This window comes from Jaculus jaculus, chromosome 5 (genome assembly GCF_020740685.1).
Source record: "Jaculus jaculus isolate mJacJac1 chromosome 5, mJacJac1.mat.Y.cur, whole genome shotgun sequence".
NCBI lineage: Eukaryota > Metazoa > Chordata > Mammalia > Rodentia > Dipodidae > Jaculus > Jaculus jaculus.
Window position 1 is genome coordinate 168,593,523 of NC_059106.1, and position 18,852 is coordinate 168,612,374.

Here is an 18,852-nt window from a genome sequence, read left to right on the forward strand (position 1 = left end):
ACCTAGAGTCCCAGCACTAGGCTTAGGCAAGATCAGCAGTTGCAGGACAGCCTGGAATACACAGCAAGACCCTGTTTAAAACTAACAGCAAAAACTCACCAAGGTCCATTTGCCTACACTCTGCTATAGTTATCCAGGCGCTTAGAATAACTGGGAGTATTCGTAACCGGCTGAGGATTTGGCCCAGCAAGGGGTTCGTATGCTTGGTGTACATGAGAGGAACCCCCCCACCCCCGCAAAAAAAGTGAAGAATGTGCAAGACCCGACCACTCCTTACAACGTACACAGCAAAGGAAAATCCACGACTTCATTAAACCAAGCAGTGCCGGGCGCGGAGCTCTGCTCTGAGCTCTCCTCCCCACTTACCTGGATGAGCGCGGGAAACAAGTCTAGTCAATGGCACAACTTCAAGTCAGGAGCGGGGTGAGGTGCGGATTTTGTTTAGAGTCAACTCTGAACTACAAACCACACCACCGAGGACAAGGGACAGCGAGTCACAGTCCGCAGGCCAAGCTCAGCGATCCATTTTTGTGTAAATAAAAGTTTTATTAAAATATATTTATGTTCACTGAATCACACATGTCTATGGCTGCTTCTGTACTTTAATGGCAAAGGAGGGGGCTTCAGGCTCAAAGGCTGTTTTGGCATGTGAAGCCCTAATCTTTCACAAAAAACATTTTCAACCCCTAATCTGGAGCATAAAGTGCACCAAAGCAGACTTGAGAACTGTAAGCAGAGCCGTCCCCCAGAGCTTGGAGCTCAGGAACCAGCGCTCACGCTGACACATACTGACCCGCGCGCGGACTGCCTGGCAGCTCCTCAACCTTCCCTCTGCGGGGAGGTGCTACCTATTCGGGGCGGAGCACTTACTTACCTGCTCACCGAGCTAGTGGGAGCCGTAACATTTCACAACGACTGACTACTTGGACAGTGAAGGATCCATGAATATGTTGTTCTATGTAACGTAAGGCTAAACAAAAGTTGCTGCAAATGACTCTAAACTATGTAAGAAAAACACAGCCATACAGAGCTACACAATTTCTTTTACTTTTTAAGATTTAAAATATGAACTTTTAAAGGCACTTAAAATATGAAAGCTTTTTAAGATCAATAATTTAAGTATTAGCTGCATTAGATAATGTGAACTAATTTTCTTTTTTTGTAAACTAACAAGATTTTCATTTGCATGTATAAAGAACTGAAATCAAAATGCCTTGTACTCAACCGTGTAGCTATTTCCAATGTGACAGCAGAATCTATTAAAAATGAAGTCACAAGTATTTTTAAACTAGAATGTGCTTCAGATCACCTGCACACTGTTCATATGACAAAGTTTCCATAAAACAACTTAAGTTCAGAGAACTAATTAGTGACAGAGACAGAACTAGAACCCAAGACTTAACAATTTAGAATTCTACTTCAAAAACAGATGGAAACGTTTTGTTCATATTCTGTGGAAGGGCAGTGATGTTAAATATTCTAGCTTTAGGGCCAGTTAAGGGGCATGCCTGCGAAGCCTAAGGACCCAGGTTCAATTCTCCAGGTCCCACGTAAGCCAGATGCACATGGTGGCACATGCATCTGGAGTTCGTCTGCAGTGCCTAAAGCCCCTGCCGTGCCCATTCTGTCTCACTCTCCCTCTCTCTGTCTCTAATAAATAAATAAAAATAAAATCTTTAAATATATATATATTCTAGCTTTAAAAGTACAGTACAGCCAGGCATGGTAGCACACGCCTTTAATCCCAGCACTCAGGAGGCAGAAGTAGAAGGACTGCTGTGAATCTGAGGTCAACCTGGAACTACAGAGTGAGTCCCAGGCCATCCAGGGCTAGAATGAGACCCTACCTCAAAAATAAAAGTAAAAGTACAATACAGGGTTGGAGAGATGGTTAAGGTACTTGCCTGCAAAGCCAAAGAACCCAGGTTCAATTCCCCAGGACCCATGTAAGCCAGATGCACAAGATGGTGCATGCATCTGGAGTTTGTTTACAATGGCTGAAGGCCTTGGCACTCCCATTCTCTCTCTCCTCTCTCTGTTTCTTTTCTTTCTCCCTTTCTTTCTTCCTTTCTCTCTCTCTCTCTCTCTCCCTAACATAAAATAGTGCAGTACAAGCTGAGCATGGTACTGTTAAATGCCTGTAATCCCAGCACGGGGGGAGCTGAAGCAGGAAGATCAGAAATTTGAGGCCATTCGGGCCACACAAAGTGCTGGGCAAGCCTGTTGCAGAGAGACCAAGATGATATACACAGAGCTAATCTTTGCACAGGCTAAGCTTGGGAACATGGGACGCTATGCACCTTGAGTAAAGGTGGGAACTCACAGCCTCTCCAGAGATTTCCAGTGAAGTGAGCATAAGCAAACGACTCACGGTCTACTGTGACACAGACCCGTGCTGTCTCATGCGCCGACTCCCCAGCACCCCGACTGCCTGAGTCTGAATACAAGCTGTGAGGACGGTCAGTTCAGGGAGCGCTCGAGCGCATGCCCCAACCCTCCATTCAATCACGTTTTGCCTGGTTGTGTTCATTTCGCACTTATCCAACCACCACGGGGGGTGTATACAGAGACCCTCTCTCAAAGCAAAACAAAAAAAGGAAAACCAAATAAACAAAAAAGTACAGTGTGTCACACTCCTAGGACTAGTCTACCCAGCCTAGACAACACTCTTGTGTTTTTCAATAAGGCTGCGAAAGACAAGAGAGGGTTAAATAGAAAACAACTCTTATTTTTAAAAGACCAAAGAAACAACCAATTACTTGCTTAAGAAATCGTTAAAGGTAGAAAAGATGTTGGTGAAGGGGCAGTAACATAAGTACTCAGTACTCAGCGGATTCAGTACAATCTTTCTGAAAGGTAATTTGGCAGAAGTTAAGAAACCCTCACCATGTAAACCAGTTATTCCATTTCTATGATTATATCCTAGAGAACAAGACAAATAGTTTGAATTTTACATAGAAGGATGTCCATCCCATTATAGAACTATGAGATTATGAACAACCTAACATTCAAAGAAAACACTGGGTAAAGTATAGTATTTCCATCAAAGCAACAGAACATTAGGCAGCCATTTGAAATAAAAATCATATTTCAAAGACATAGATAGGTACTTATTAAAAAACAGAATATACAACTATATGATCAATATAGTCTTAGTTTTGTTATCGCACACACACAAACACATATGCACACACCCATAAATAGCACAGACAAAGACTAAAAGTAAATACAGAAAAATATTTAACAGCATTCTCTCTGGGTAGTGAGATTGTAGGTCATTTTTCTTAACACTTTAAATATCTTCAAATTTTATACTCAGAAAACATTATTTTAAAAATTCACTGTTGTCAATTCAGAAATTTTTAGTCTGTATAAAACAAGGAATAAATATTTATAATACTTAAAAGTATATTTAAATAATTAAAAATAAATCATTGATATATAAGAGTGTAATTCCTACATGCACATAAGTAGGGAAATTTGACTCTAAAAGATGGTATTATTTTATCTCATTCTTCTATAGAAAATTGGTATTAATCAATAAATGTAAATCTTCAAATAAAACTGGTGCAAGGCATCTAAAAATTGTGCTGCTCTGGCATAATATTGAAGATATAAACACTCTTCAATGTAACATAGATGCCCAGTGTTATATTAAAACAGGGATAATACATGATGGCTTAATTAACTGACTAAATGAATTGTGGGGAAGGCAAAGCGGCTAGAACAGGGCTACAACACAGAAAGTAACACACCACCACACCGCTATTGTAGTCGGAAGAGCCGCACCAAAAATCATGACCAAAAGGTTGCAGAACTTCTCAGCAAGCCCAGCGGGTTTGGTCGCTGCTGCTGCCGTCACTGATTCCTCGTTAAGAACTCGAGAGTCAAACTGCTTCGAGCTCTGAGGCGGCCCTAGCAGCGTACCGTCTGCACTGCTTCGAAAAGCACTGAGATCACTTCAACGTCTCTTCACTTGCAGACTACAAACACGGTCTTTGAAGGACTAGACCTGGTTTCATTTTGCTGTTTTTACCATTCTTAAATTTATAGTCTATACAATATAGGAACGACATGAAGGGGTGTTACACACAAAAAGGCAAATGAATGTAATTTTGAAAGTTAATTTTTAAATTATATGATTCTACTTTGTTATCAAAAATTATAGAAATATGTAAAATATAAAATACACCCTAATATATTTTTACATAAGAGCTCAGGCTTACCATTAACAAAAATTCTGAGATGGAATTAATAAAAAAAATTTTTCACTTATACCACAGAGCAATAAGTTTAAATCAGACTATTTTGAGTTGTGTAGCCCTTTATTAGCAACTAAAATAGAAGGTATCTGTTGTACAACACGGGCAGTAATCGTCTATAACTGGAGATTTATTATATTCTAATACAGATCATTTATAAATGCAAATTCTTTATTAAAAAGCTTCCACCCCTTTTGTCTGTGTACAATTTGCAAAACTATTCTGAAAGCGGAATATATGTGCACAAGTCTGCAAAGAGTGCAAATTTAGGATATGGTAAACGCTTTACAGGTTCCTTTCAAAAACTGTCTACCACAACGGGCCTTCACATCGTCATCTTTTTAATCAAAATATCCTTTGTGCCAACCTTCCTTCCACTTCCCCAAACTATAAAGCATTTTTAATGAGTTGAAATTAAGGAGGACTACACCTACTAGAAAGGAAGAGAAGAAAGTTCTATTAGTCTGAGGTTTCAGAACCCCCCAGCCCAGAACCAGCGTCGTGGCAAAGGCTGGGCTTGGGCCCTGGACACAGTCCGAGTCCGGGCGGTGGCATCGGAGGACTAGGCGCTTCAGTGGACCGTCAGTGCTCCGGCTGCATAGCTCACTGAACTGTCTTGCCAGCTTCTGCACTGGCTTGACTGGGCATAATTCAAAAAGGAAAAGCTCATGTTCATGCCAGTCTTCTGGAGTTCTGTGATGGCCTGGAAGAAGAGAACTTGTTATGACAGAGAAAAGGAGAGGGCTGTGTTGTGCTACTGGAAGCCTGGCCTTCTGTGTTTCTTCGCTGTCCATTGCCTCCCGTTAAACAGAAAAAACAAGAAACCCCTTACTTCATTCTCTCAAAAATCTACCCCAACCCAGGCTCTTGACAATCAGGCATCGTTACCCTGTGATGGATGAGCCACTTTCTTTTAAGCTGAAGTATGTTTCTCTAGCTTCTAAACCAAATCTTAGGCACTTCTATCTTAATATGCTGGAGTTTTTTCCTTCATCTGACTTCGAGTAAATCTGAAATGGATGTAATTACATTGCATATCAAAGAGACATGCTATTATTTTTAATCTCATTGTACACTGGTTCATCATTTATTTTATTTTAGAATGTATTTGACTCGATTCATACCTTAGGAAATTAATGCAGCTTGCTCTAACTTAAGTTTCAAAAATGAGTTTAAGCTGAGTGTGGTGGTGCGCACATTTAAACCCAGCACTCAGGGGGCAGAGGTAGGAGGATCGCCATGAGTTCAAGGCACCCTGAGACTACATAATGAATTCTAAGTTAGCCTGGGCTAGAGTGAGACCCTACCTCAGAAAAAAAAAATTAGTTTAAGTCCACAACAGGCTTTTCTTTCAGTCAGTCCAAACTGCTTATGAGAAAAGGAAAAAAGAAAACATAAGAACCCTTCCTAAGAGGGCATGGCATGGGATCTTTCCAATCACTGAGCTCCAAAGGCTTTGCCGCTGATCCCTTTGGCTGACCTGAGTTTCTTCTACATTACCTCTGTGCCTCCCCAGAGAAATGAGACCAGTGTTAATTTCTAAGTAAGTATGGATTTTCTTTCCTCTTTCTTGAAAACCATCACATTTTCTTTTAAGAAATTCATGTGTATTAGGGGAAATCGTGCTTATATCTCTTTTTGAAATGCAGGGATAACCAAAACTTCTGTCATTCTTTAAATGAAACAAGTATTACCATTCTTGTTTTTAAAATGTATGTGATCTGTCTTGTGCTCTTAAATTAGAAGCATCTGAAGTTCAAAAAGAGGAGCTTTCATTCATTTTTTAGAGTCTGGAACACACACACAAACACACACACACACAGAAAAAAGAACCAAAATGAACTTTCTGAAAGAGATAAAGAACATATCAGAATTGACTCAGTCAAGAGAAAATATGACCCTATATTCTAAAGAACTTTCTATATTTAATAAAAAGTACTGATCTGTATTCCAGTGACAAATGTATTGAAATAAAATAAGAAAAAAATCTACAATACTGTTAAATGGTAGTAGGAAGAAACTTACTATAGATATAAAAAGCCAAAGATATCATCAATGTATCACAGTGATAACAACTAAAGGATTTTATTGTACAAGAACATCAAATAGTAAAAGTCAAGGCTTCTTAAGAATACTTACATTTAATAACACCCCAATGGGATGTCTTCCACATATAGTGTTATGGTATTTCTTCAAATAATTGCTAAAAGACACAGGATCTAATTGTTCTATAATACTCATACCCTAAAAAAGGAAAAAGAAGAAAAAAAGAATAAAATTTGTTATTTAATTATAGCTTAACATTTACTTAGAGCTAAACAAAAACTTAAAGACAATGAAAGCACATTAAATAATCCCTGAGAAATATTATTCATTAAAAGTCATCTCATAGAATTAATTATCAACAGAAATTTTTGGTTTTGAGGAAGGGTCTCACTCTAGCCCAGGCTGACCTAGAACCTGGGACTATTTCTGTAGCCCAGGCTGGCCTCAAAGGCATCATGATTCTCCTATCTCAGCCTCCCAAGTGCTGGGACTAAAGAAGTGAGTCACCATGCCCAGTTTAGAAAATTTATAATTCCAGTTTATTGGCTCTAATTTGATATATTTCTACATGAATTTTACCAACTGTCATTTACCTCATAATTATCACAACTTTTTAAAATATTTTTATTTATCTACAATTTTATACATGTATATGAAGTATTTCGATTATAATCATATCCTGTGATCTTCTTTTATATGGTGGTTTGTTTGTTTGTTTGTTTGTTTACTTATTTATTTGGTTTTTCAAGGTAGGGTGTCACTCTAGCCCAGGCTGACCTGGAATTCACTATGTCGTCTCAGGGTGGCCTTGAGCTCATAGTGATCCTCCTACCTCTGCCTGCCAAGAGCTGGGATTAAAAGTGTGTGCTATCACACACCTGGCTATTTTTCTTCTATAAAAAATACTTACAAAAATAAATCTGAACATTTTTAGCATAAAATCTAAAATAAATTGTGATTTGTGGCTGTTCTTCCCACATCATGGTGTTCTTGTCACTGGCATAAGAAAATAAATGTGAGCTACAGTTTGGGCTGAGAGAAAGCGCTTGCTGCACCAGCATGAGGACCCACGTTCCGATCCCCAGCACCATGTCACAAGTGCCAGGTGCTCTACGTCTTCCTGGCTAGCTAGTCTTGCCAAATTGGTGAGCTCTAGGTTCAGCAAGAGACCCTCTCTCAAAGAACAGGGCAGAGAGAGACTGAAGAAGACATCCATCTCAGCCTCTAGCTTGCACACCCACACAAACATATGCACAGTCACATACACACACAAACACACATATACATATGCACGTCACCGCACATGCGTACACATGCCAAAAAAGTTAACTATAATTTAACTACTTGCATCAAACATACTTATCAATATGTGAGTCTGACAAAAAAGTAACAAAATAGTTAACTTTTGATTAATTTGAAAACTCATAAAGGACTGATGACTGAAAACTCCTAAAAAACTGATGTGGTTTTTAATAATGTAGGTCTTTGTTTGTTTTTTGTGATTTTCGAGGTAGGGTCTTGCTTTAGTGCAGGCTGATCTGGCACTCACTATGTAGTCTCGGGCTGGCCTCCAACTCATGGTGATCCTCCTACCTCTGCCTCCTAAGTGCTGGGATTAAAGGTGTGCGCCACCATTTCTAAAGGCAGGTCCCACTCTAGCCCAGGCTGATCTGGAATTCACTCTGTAGCCCAGGTTTGGCCTGCACACCCTTCTACCTCACTCAGTGCTGGGATTAAAGGTGTGAATCACCATGCAGAACATAGGCTTTTATCCTAATCTAGTTTTAAGAAGTTTTTCTCTCTTTATATTTTAAACTAGAATGCTTTGTTTGAAGACTGTAACTTAGAATTTTAGATGATTGCTAACTAAATCAACCATCAAGAATTGAACACAGAATGCAAAAAGTCCAAATCATTTTTGTTCACTAAGTTAGACAAATAAATTACTGATTCTAACTAATTTCTTCGCCAATTATCTTACACTATTTTCTGATTCTGGACAAATCCATGGGTTAACATCTTCTGGGAAAAAAATGTAAATGGTGGCTTAAGTAGAGATTTAATTGATAAACTGTGATCTTTAAATTTTACTACACATCTTAACAGAATAGATGCAGTGTAAAAGCACAGAGTAAGTAAAAAGATGAATAGTAGTAAACAGACATCTGAAAACACTGAAGTTTTGTAGTGAGTTTCAAATTATAACTGCATAAAGAAACTGTTTTGGGGGGAGGACGGGCATTACCATGGGATATTTTTTTATAATCATGGAAGTTGTTGATAATAAAAATTGAAAAGGGAAAAAAGAAACTGTTTTATAGAATATTCATGTTTTTCACAAACATTATCAATTTTCCCACAATATACATCTAAGATGTATGCATAAGCATGTATAATTGACATATATAATGAACCTGCTTGCATATTAAACAGCCAATCTCAGTTCTGGCTACAACTATTTTTTAATACTAAATATGTTTTATCTTGACAACCAGGGGCATTCTAGGGTCAACAATGGTGATGTTGATGCAAATTCAAAGAAATATAAAACTAAGTTAAAAAGTTAAACCTAAAATAAGCAATTCTGATACTAAAAAAAAAAAAAAAAAAAAAAACTCATATAGTGTACTTAACTGGGAAAGGCTCTTCTAAAATCTAAATGATAAAAATATAATCCTCCAAGATGAAAAACAAGCATGAAAGATTGTGACCCGAGGATCTTTGCCATCAATTTTCTGAGACATTATAAAAGTTTTCTTAGTAACTGTTTGGCTAGCATGCCACAGGCCCAGCTGGCATGCATGCTGCATGATGACTTTGGATACTCCTGAATGAAGGCCATAGGAGCTTGCCACAGGCAGAATTTACTCATGAGCAAGTTAGGTGACCAAGTTCCAATGTATGCTTTAATATTAAGTCTCCAAGCACATCTGGAACAAGCATCACATACATACACTAGGAAAAACAATGACTATATTTAAGGCAAATAACCAGGCCAAGAAACTTACGCAAAAGATATAAAATTATAAATGTAAAGAAGATACTACAGCAAATACAGAATTCAACAAAAGAGAGTAATTAAATTATAACTGAGATAATAAAAATGACATGATAGAACTTAAAGGACTAAATGTGTTAAAATTTTAATTCTTTCAGGTTTTCTAAGCACCTATTGGGGCAAAAATTGATCCCATTCCCCTCAGGCCTCTAGCAAATGTGTGACTTTAACGCCTTATCTTTACAAAGGAAGGATGGAAGGATGAAACTTTTTCTCACGGCAAATCCCTCTAGCTGGGAAACTCATGAAGCTCAGAAACAAAGCTGTGGTGGTGAAGTTGTAAGACAGGGACCCAGTGGCTTGTACAGAATATTACCAAATACAGACAGACAGACATGTGTGCACAATATATATTATATATGATATATGTTGCTAGCAAAATTCCAAGATAGAAACGCTAATCAGGGCCATTATCAAAATTCTAAGATGAAGAAAAGTAAAATGCTTCCACAACTGTCTAGTTAATCTTGCTATTTCTAAAAATAGGGGAAGGTACCACCAGTGAGTTTCAAGTCAGCTCCCCAGGGCCAGGTATGGTGAACACTAGATTATCCACAAGAAGTTAACATGGAAGAATGAAATGGGTCACTGCCAATTCAGCTCAAAATTAAAAAAAGCCGTGACAGACACAAAAGCCTACCTAGTTCTCAGAGTGCAGAATCACTAGGCAACTCAGCAGCTTTAGCCAGAGCTCTTCAGAAGGAATGTGGACCCCTGTGTCTGGGGCAGGGGAGTGAGTGCACCACCCTGCTGACTGTCCCACAGCAGAGGACCTGCGAGGCCCACCTGAGGTCCACCTCAGCTGCGTAGGCTCCACTGACGGAGAGCACCGCCCATAGGGGACTCCCAGCGCTTTACATTTGCCAAACAGAGTAAGCCTAATATTTTATTTATTTATATATTTGCAAGCACACAGAGATAGACAGAAGAAACGGACAGAATGGGCACGCCAGGACCTCCAGCAGCCGCAAACAAACTCCCGATGCATGGGTCACCTGGTGCATTTGGCTTCATGTGGACACTGCGGGATCGAAACTCAGGCTGTTAAACTTTGCAGACCAGCACCTAAACTGCTAAGCCATCTGTCCAGCCCAATCTATGTTTATTAAAGTAACTACTTAAAAAACTATCACACAAAAGTAAATCTCTCACTAAAACAAACCCCAAAAAAGTAGTAAAAATTTTAGAGACATTTAAGGAAAGAGAAGAATAACTTTTAATAATGACCACATAGTAATCACCAAATTATTAGAATTGTGAACTCACATTTAAAGTTAGGATTTAAATTTGAAGATGGATGCACATTAGGAAAAAGGAAATGATGTTCTAGGTTTTTTTTAAGAGACTTCAACATAAAAATCTTAGCACTAAAAATAATTCTATGCCAAAAAAAAAAAAAATCTTAAAAATAGTAGCATGGAGAGGTGATGTACTGGGCTAGAGACGCAGCTCAGTTGTTCCATCCCCAACACGGCATAAAAGAGGCATGGCATCATGGGCTTCTGATCCCAGACTCCAGAATCAGAAGTTCAAGGTCATTTAGTTCAAGGTCAACCTGAGATATTAATGAGATGAGGGAGAAAGAAAGGGAGTGACAGGTGAGGGAAAGAGAGAAAGAAAGTGTCAAGAGAGGGGCAAAGGCTGACATGTTATAAAAACCTAACGAAGAACCAAATTGTGTAAGTTCAGGAAAAAGAAGTATGACCTGGCAAATAGAATAGTAGTTGTCATTAAAATGAAACAATTACCAAAAACAATTTTTTTTTTTTTTTTTTTTTTTTTTTTGGTTTTTCGAGGTAGGGTCTCACTCTAGCCCAGGCTGACCTGGAATTCACTATGGAGTCTCAGGGTGGCCTCGAACTCATGGTGATTCTCCTACCTCTGCCTCCCGAGTGCTGGGATTATAGGCATGCACATCATGCCAGGCTCACAAATAAATTTGAAAAGAAAAGATTCTATGGGTGACCACAATAACATTCTCAGATTTTCCATGGCAAATCATAATTTGCCAATGTCCATAATGAAACATTGGTATGGTCTACAAAAATGGTACAGGAAAAATATTACCACATGAAATAATACCACATGGATAAGTATGACTAATAATTCAAGTATCTAAAATTCACAAAATCCATGTCAAATTACATTTTACTTGTCAGCATCATCACCGAACCTGTAAAAAATTCATAGTCTAGGCTGTAGAGATGACTTAGCAGTTAAGGCATTTCCCTGCAAAGCCAAAGGAAGCAAGTTCAATTCCCCAGGACCCATGTAAGCCAAAAGCAAAAGGTACCTGCATCTGGAGAGTTCATTTGCAGTAGCCAGAGGCCCTGGTGTACCCATTTTCTCTCTTTCTCTCTCTGCCTCTCTCTCTCTTTCAAATAAATAAATATTGTAACAAAGATTCTTGCAAATAATTCATTGTCAATAAAATTACAAAACTGACAAAATCTACATCTTCTATACTTTCTTCTTATACATTTTCTTTCTCTGTATTTTCATAGTTTCTAAGACATCCAAATGATAGAGACATAAACATTTTTCAGTAAGAATAGCTATTTTTTTCTTTGCTTTTGCTTTTTTTTTTTTTTTTTTTTTTTTTTTTTGGTAGGTAGGGTTTCACTCTAGCCCAGACTAACCTAGAACTCACCATGTAGTCTTAGGGTGGCCTCAAACACGTGGTGATCCTCCCACCTCTGCTTCCCAAGTGCTGGGATTCATGTGTCACATGCCTGGCAGAATAGCTATTTTTCTTTTACTTTTAGAACTTAAAAATAGTTTATTTTCTCTTATGTTTAATAATAATAATTTTTTCTGATAAGAACCAAAATTTAGTTAACACAGTAATTTTGAGCAGATATAATCTAAACTTTACACTTAAAATATTCTTTTACTCAAACTTTCAAAATATATATATTTTTTAAACACTTTGAGCATCTTTTATCCAAAATGGCTGGTTACAAAATGTGTTTCAGGTTATTTTAGAGTCTGAATATTTAAATATAAATAATGAAGTACTATGGGGATGGGACTAAGTGTAAACATGAAGTCCATTTGTGTCTCACGTACACCTTACACACAAAGCCTCAAGTAGTTCTACGCACCTCTTTCATTGTGCTGGCATTCTAACTATGGTCTGTCATGGGAAGTCAAGTTTCACTTGTGGCATCAAAGCCGCCATCAGAAAGGTTTTGGATTTTGGAGCACTTTCAGACTTTGGATTTTCAGATAATAATATGCAACCACTTTCTATAATATTTATACAAAAGTATTATTTTCTCTGAAAAGCTTACATATAAAAACTAAGCTGTTGGTTCTCAAATGAACTGAATTGTCTTTAAGTAAAACCTGTCTTCTTAGAAAAGAAGAATGGCGCAGACGCGGTGCCACACACCTGTAACCCCAGCACTGGGGAGGCAGACAGGACTGCTGTGAGGGAGAGGCCACCCTGAGGCCACCGAGTGAGTACCAGGTCAACCTGGGCTCCACTGAGACCCTACCTCGAAAAACTACAAACAACAACAACTAAAAATGCAAGATCTCTCTTGACATGAACCAATTAAGACAACACATGATGGGTCTGCTGATGACACACATGGGTACATGCGTGTACACACACAAGCAGACGTATTTATGCCAAGAGCTAAGCATTTTTATTATTCTTATTTATTTATTAGAGACAGAGAAAGGGAGAGAAAGACAGAGAGACACAGAGTAAGAATGGGCGCCAGGGCCTCTAGCCACTGCAAACAAACTCCAGACACATGCACCATGTGCATCTGGCTTACGTGGGACCTGGAGAATCGAACTAGGGTCCTTAGGCTTTGCAGGCATGCGCCTCAACTGCTAAGCCATCTCTCCAGCCAAGAGTTAAGTATTCTTCTTATGATGATCCATGTAGTTCAATTCCCAGAACTAGCTTATAAAATGAATTAGCAGTATGCTAATATAAGGAGAGGAAACACTTATGAGCCTTTTAATTAAAAATTTTCCATATAAATAATTTCAGTACCAGTAAGTGGACCACAAGCCAACTCCAAGCCAAATATTATATCAAACATTAAATTTAAGCACATTAATAATAAATAAATGTTCTTTGTTTATTCTGAAATAATAATCCATTCTTTAAAAAAAACTTTTAAAGTGTCATCCCATGCGATTTAAATAAAAATCTGAAATAAGAATTTGGTTATTTTAATGTCTAATGTAAACTGAATCAAATGCAGGCTTACAAGTCTACCTGTACTTACTGGTTGTACTATAGACAACTTACTCTTTAATTAACAAATACTTCTGCTGACAGAAAGCTGGAAAAATCTGCATTGCATGAAGCCCTATGGGAAACAGAAGCCACCAGCAGTGAAAACAGTGTACACTGCAAGCCTCAAGTTTGGCCAGCCAGGCTAAAAGAAAGAATGGGTGCAATAGTGGCATGTCTGTTATGGGGGAAACCAACTGCTTTCTAATTGGACTGGAGGCCCATTCTATGGGAGGGAATACATGCCTGGTACTAAAAACCCAATCAAAAGCCTATGGTAGAGTTGGTCATGAGCATCAGGAGTGTAACGCCTGCTCTTTTCTGGCTATTTGGGAATATATGGTGCTCACCAAACTGCCCTGTAAGCACTTCATACCCATATATTTACGCTCTCACTTTTGGTTAGAGAAGTTTCTCTTTTCAGATGACAGTGACCACTGGGATGATCCAAAAGGCACCATAGTGCTGAAAAGTGATGGAGGAGTGTTCAGCACTGAAACATCTCTATCACATCCTCCAAGGCTCAGGTTCCATTGTGGAAGAGGTGGCAGAAAGAATATAAGAGCCAAAGGAAGGGTAGGACTGCTAACAGTGCAATTGTCCAAACAGAAAGTGGCCTCCATATCCATGACCTTGCATTGCCTGGTACAACCTTCAGAAGACCCTCATAATAGGAGGAAAAGATGATGACATCAAAGTAAAAGAGAGACTAATGGAGAGAGGGAGGGGATGTGATGAAGAGTGGATTTGTGAAGGGGAAGTGGGGGATGGGAGGGAATTATCATTGTTTATTGTCTGTAAGTATGGAAGTTGTCAATAAAAAGTGTTAAAATCCTAAAAAAAAAAAAAAAATACTTCTAAGGCAAGCAGAAAAAGTAATACTTTCACAGAAATTTTAAGAATCATGCCAGTGGGTGAATGTTATCCTTTGGTTCTGTCTCAAAGTAGGAAACCAGCCATATATCTTCCTGACCCTATACTGCCAAAAACAGAGTTCTTACCATTAATGTAAACTACCAGCCAAAACAAACAAGAGCTAAAAGAATTATTAATTTTGGATGTGTGCAAGAGACTAACAAAGATAAGTAAGCAAAATGGTCAAAATTCCAATGACTTTAAAATACCAGGTAAAGCAATGTTTGGGAGAACTGTCTTTATACTACTGACAAATTCTTTAAAAAAAAAAAAAAAGATTATTTTATCTATTTCAGAGAGAGACAGAGACAAGGAAAGAGAGAGAGGGAGACAGAGAGACAGAGAGAATGGAAGTACCAGGCCTCCGGCTATTGTGAATGAACTCCAGATGCATGCACCACCTTTGTACATCTGGTATACGTGGGTTCTGGGGAATCAAACCTGGGTCCTTTGGCTTTGCAGGCAAGCACCTTAACAGCTAAGCCATCTCTCCAGCCCTACTGACAAATTCTTAAACTTGCAAGACTAAGTTTTACCTGGTTTGCCTAATAAAAAACAAACAAAGGATATAGAGGACTAATGCACAACATGGGGAGAAAAGATGAACAGGAGATTTTGTTCTACTTCGACAGACCTTGGGCCACAAGGAGGTCAGTAACACCTCGCTAAGGGAAGGACAAAGAGGTCAGCACAACTCCACTAAGGGAGGAACAAGGAGGTCAGCACAATCCCCCCCTAAGGGAGGGACAAGGAGGTCAGCACAACCTCGCTAAGGGAGGGACAAGGAGGTCAGTACCACCTCGCTAAGGGAGGGACAAGGAGGTCAGCACAACCCCCCTAAGGGAGGGACAAGGAGGTCAGCACAACCTCGCTAAGGGAAGGACAAGGAGGTCAGCACAACCTCGCTAAGGGAGGGACAAGGAGGTCAGTACCACCTCGCTAAGGGAAGGACAAGGAGGTCAGTACAACTCCACTAAGGGAGGAACAAGGAGGTCAGCACAACCTCGCTAAGGGAGGGACAAGGAGGTCAGCACAATCCCCCTAAGGGAGGGACAAGGAGGTCAGCACAACCTCGCTAAGGGAGGGACAAGGAGGTCAGTACAACCTCGCTAAGGGAGGGACAAGGAGGTCAGTACAACTCCACTAAGGGAGGGACAAGGAGGTCAGCACAACCTCGCTAAGGGAGGGACAATGAGGAGGGAAAATGCTGAGGAGATCTTCAGAGGCAAGAGCAAACAACCCTATTGAGAAAAGGCCATGGATGGTTTCGGCTGCAACCACAGGCACCCTTATCTCTGCCGTGGCTTTACTGACCACCAATGTGCTGAGACTCACGGCGCTAGCTCTCATCTTGACCTTTTCTCTGAGCTCCAGACCAGCACAGACAACCTATTGGTAAAGACCATCTAGTTCTTATTTCTGGAAATGATCTTAAACCTATCCATTTCTTACCACTCAATACCACCACCACAGTCCAAGTTACCAAACCTTTTGCCTAAAATATTTCCAGTGTCCATTGCTTGCTCTTCCGAGAGTTCTTATGTCTAAAGTGCCACTCTTCCTCATCTCCACCTAAAAGTCCTCCTTAGGAAAGTCTTTCTCCATCTACTAGCTGAGGCAGCCTCAAATCACTTCACTTCTACTTCAAAAGACTTAACATTTCCCATGTGACGAACACTGCTGCCTGAAACAATTCACAATAGGACTTTTTAGTGAAAATATTACATGGAAAATTCCAAACAGGCTGAAAATCATTTTATTATAGTCTACTATAATAAAATAATGAACAGAGTAATTATAATAAATAATTAAAAATAAGTAATAGTTGCCCTACTTTACTATTAGTTATGTTAAATGTTACTGTGTCTCATTTACAAACTATCACAGGTAATAGGAAGACAGAAAAAAACATTGCATATGCAGGGCTCAATACTACCTTTGGTTTCAGGCCTAGGAATCTTAAAACACACTCGGGGGGGGGGGGGGGGGGGAGGGGCAGGGGAGTATGCTGTGTATTTCCCTGCCTTTTAAAGCCTGTATTCTCTCATTAGAATAAAAGTTCTATGGCAGCATGCTTGTTTACTGTCACATCTCTACCACTGCCTTAGATAAATGTGCTCAAAAGTTACTGGAAAAAAAAAAAATATATGGTTGTGGTGGCCTACGCCTTTAATCCCAGCACCAGGGAGGCAGAGGTAGGAGGTTCGATATGAGTTCAAGGCTACCCTAAGACTACAGAGTGAATTCCAGGTCAGCCTGGGCTACAGCAAGGCCCTACCTCGAAAAAAGTAACTGCCAAGGCCTGAGGGTGTGACATAACGGAAGAGCACTTTACTAGCACACCTCAGGCTCTGCGCTTAACCTGCAGCAATAAAACAATTATTAATTTTAAAATTAGAAAAATGAAGAAAGATCCAAATGCCTACTTGATTGGCATCTCCACTGAAGATGTCACAAAGGCAAAAGCAAACATACAATAAACCCAGGTAACACTGATGACCTCCACGGCCAAACAACAGCACAGCAGGGTTTCCGAGTTGTCTTCAACACATCCTTCACCCTCCCTCCACCCGCCTCCAAGTTCTGTTCCTCTCTTGCACCATACCGTAACTGCCCCACTGACTGTGCAAATCACTGTTTATCACCTGGTTAACACATACCATCTCTGACCTTCCTCCAGGGCATGTGCTGCACTGTGATGAATCAAATACAACCCAGCTTCATCACTTTCTCACTAAAACTATTCATACAAACTACCCAAGACTCTTGTTTCCATTTCTCATCTTTCCTCATCAATGGGCTGCAATAAATGTTGGTCCTGGCCGGGCATGGTGGTGCATGCCTTTCATCCCAGCACTTGGGAGGCCAAGGCAGGCATACTGTCGTGAGTTCAAGGCCACCCTGAGACCACAAAGTGAATTCCAAGTCAGCCTGGGCTGGAGAGTAAGACCCTACCACCAAAAAAAAAAAAAAAAAAAAGCTGGAAAAAGTTATGCTGGCTGCCGCTCCATGCGAGAGACAGAAGTCATCAGTGGAGATAAATAACAGTGGACACTACAAGCCTGAAGTTGGGCCAGCCAGGCCAATGAGCCAACAAGTGCAATAGTGGCATGTCTTACAGGGGAAACCAACCACTCTCTAATTGGACTGGAGGCCGCTCCACAGGAAGGAATCCATGCCTGGTACTGAAAACCTGTGAGGGGAGAAGTCATGAGCCCTAGCGGCGTAACACCTGGTGGTGTCTGGCTAAATGCATACACTATGCTCACCAAACTGCCTGGTAAGCACTTGTCTTAGCATTCATACCCATATATTAATGATACTCTCACTTTTGGCTAGAGAAGCTTCTCTTCAGATGGCAGTGGCCTCTGGGATGACTCAAAAGGCATCATGGTGCTGAGAAGTGACAGAAGAGTGCTCAGCACTAAAACATCTCAAGGTCCATTGCAGAAAAGGTAGTGGGAAGAATGTAGGAGTCAAAAGAAGGGTGGGACTCCTTACAATGCACTCTTCCAGACACAGAAGGGCCTGGATATCCCTGACCTCGCAGTGCCTGGCACTGCCTACTACACAAGACCATCATAATGGGAGGGAAAGATGCTACCAAAATAAAAGAGAGACTGCTGGGCATGATGGCACACACCTTTAATCCCAGCACATGGGAGGCAGAGGTAGAAAGGAATGCCATGAGTTTGAGGCCACCCTGAGACTACATAGTGAATTCCAGGTCAGCCTGAGCTAGAGTGAGACCCTACCTCGAAAGACAACAAAACAAAAATAAATAAATAATAATAATAATAATAAAAGAGACTGAAAATGAAGTTATGAAATTTGCAGGAAAATAGATGGATCTAGAAAGTATTATACTTAGTGAGTTAACACAATCCCAGAAAAACAAATGTCATATGTTCTCTCTCATATGTGGATCCTAGCTATAAATGATTGGACTTCTATATGAGTAGGAAGAAAACTTGGTAGCAGAGGCCAGTGAGCTAAAAAGGAGATATAAAAGGAATAAAAAGGGAGGGGGGAAGAGACTTAATACAATGGTATTGTACATATGTAAGTAGAAGAACAGATTAATGGGGGTGAAAAAGCCTAAGTGAGGTCAATGAAAGAGATTGAGTAAAGGAAAGGCAAAGGGAGGGCTAATCAAAATCTAAGAGGATATAAATAAGTCATATGGAAACCTACATTTTTGGACAATGAAACACTCAAAAGCTATAGATCATTAATAGAAAATTTTCAGAGCCAGGGATGAAATACCTTCCAGTGAGTTGTTGGCCAGGGAGGTCCCTGATACCCCCAAAACA

At 39.8% G+C, this 18,852-nt stretch overlaps 1 protein-coding gene across 3 annotated transcripts in view; it reads right to left on the reverse strand.

Moving 5' to 3' along the window:
- Positions 1–4,306: 4,306 nt before the first annotated feature.
- Positions 4,307–18,852, reverse strand: part of Memo1 (mediator of cell motility 1) — a 108,798-nt gene continuing 94,252 nt past the window's right edge. For all 3 annotated transcript variants that reach the window (XM_045151362.1, XM_045151363.1, XM_045151364.1), the window contains exons 9-10: positions 6,402–6,506; positions 4,307–4,965 (exon numbers count right to left, since the gene is read on the reverse strand). In XM_045151362.1, the coding sequence (XP_045007297.1) occupies positions 4,834–4,965; positions 6,402–6,506 (237 nt within the window). In that variant the 3' untranslated portion in view covers positions 4,307–4,833. The remainder of the gene's footprint in view (positions 4,966–6,401; positions 6,507–18,852) is intronic.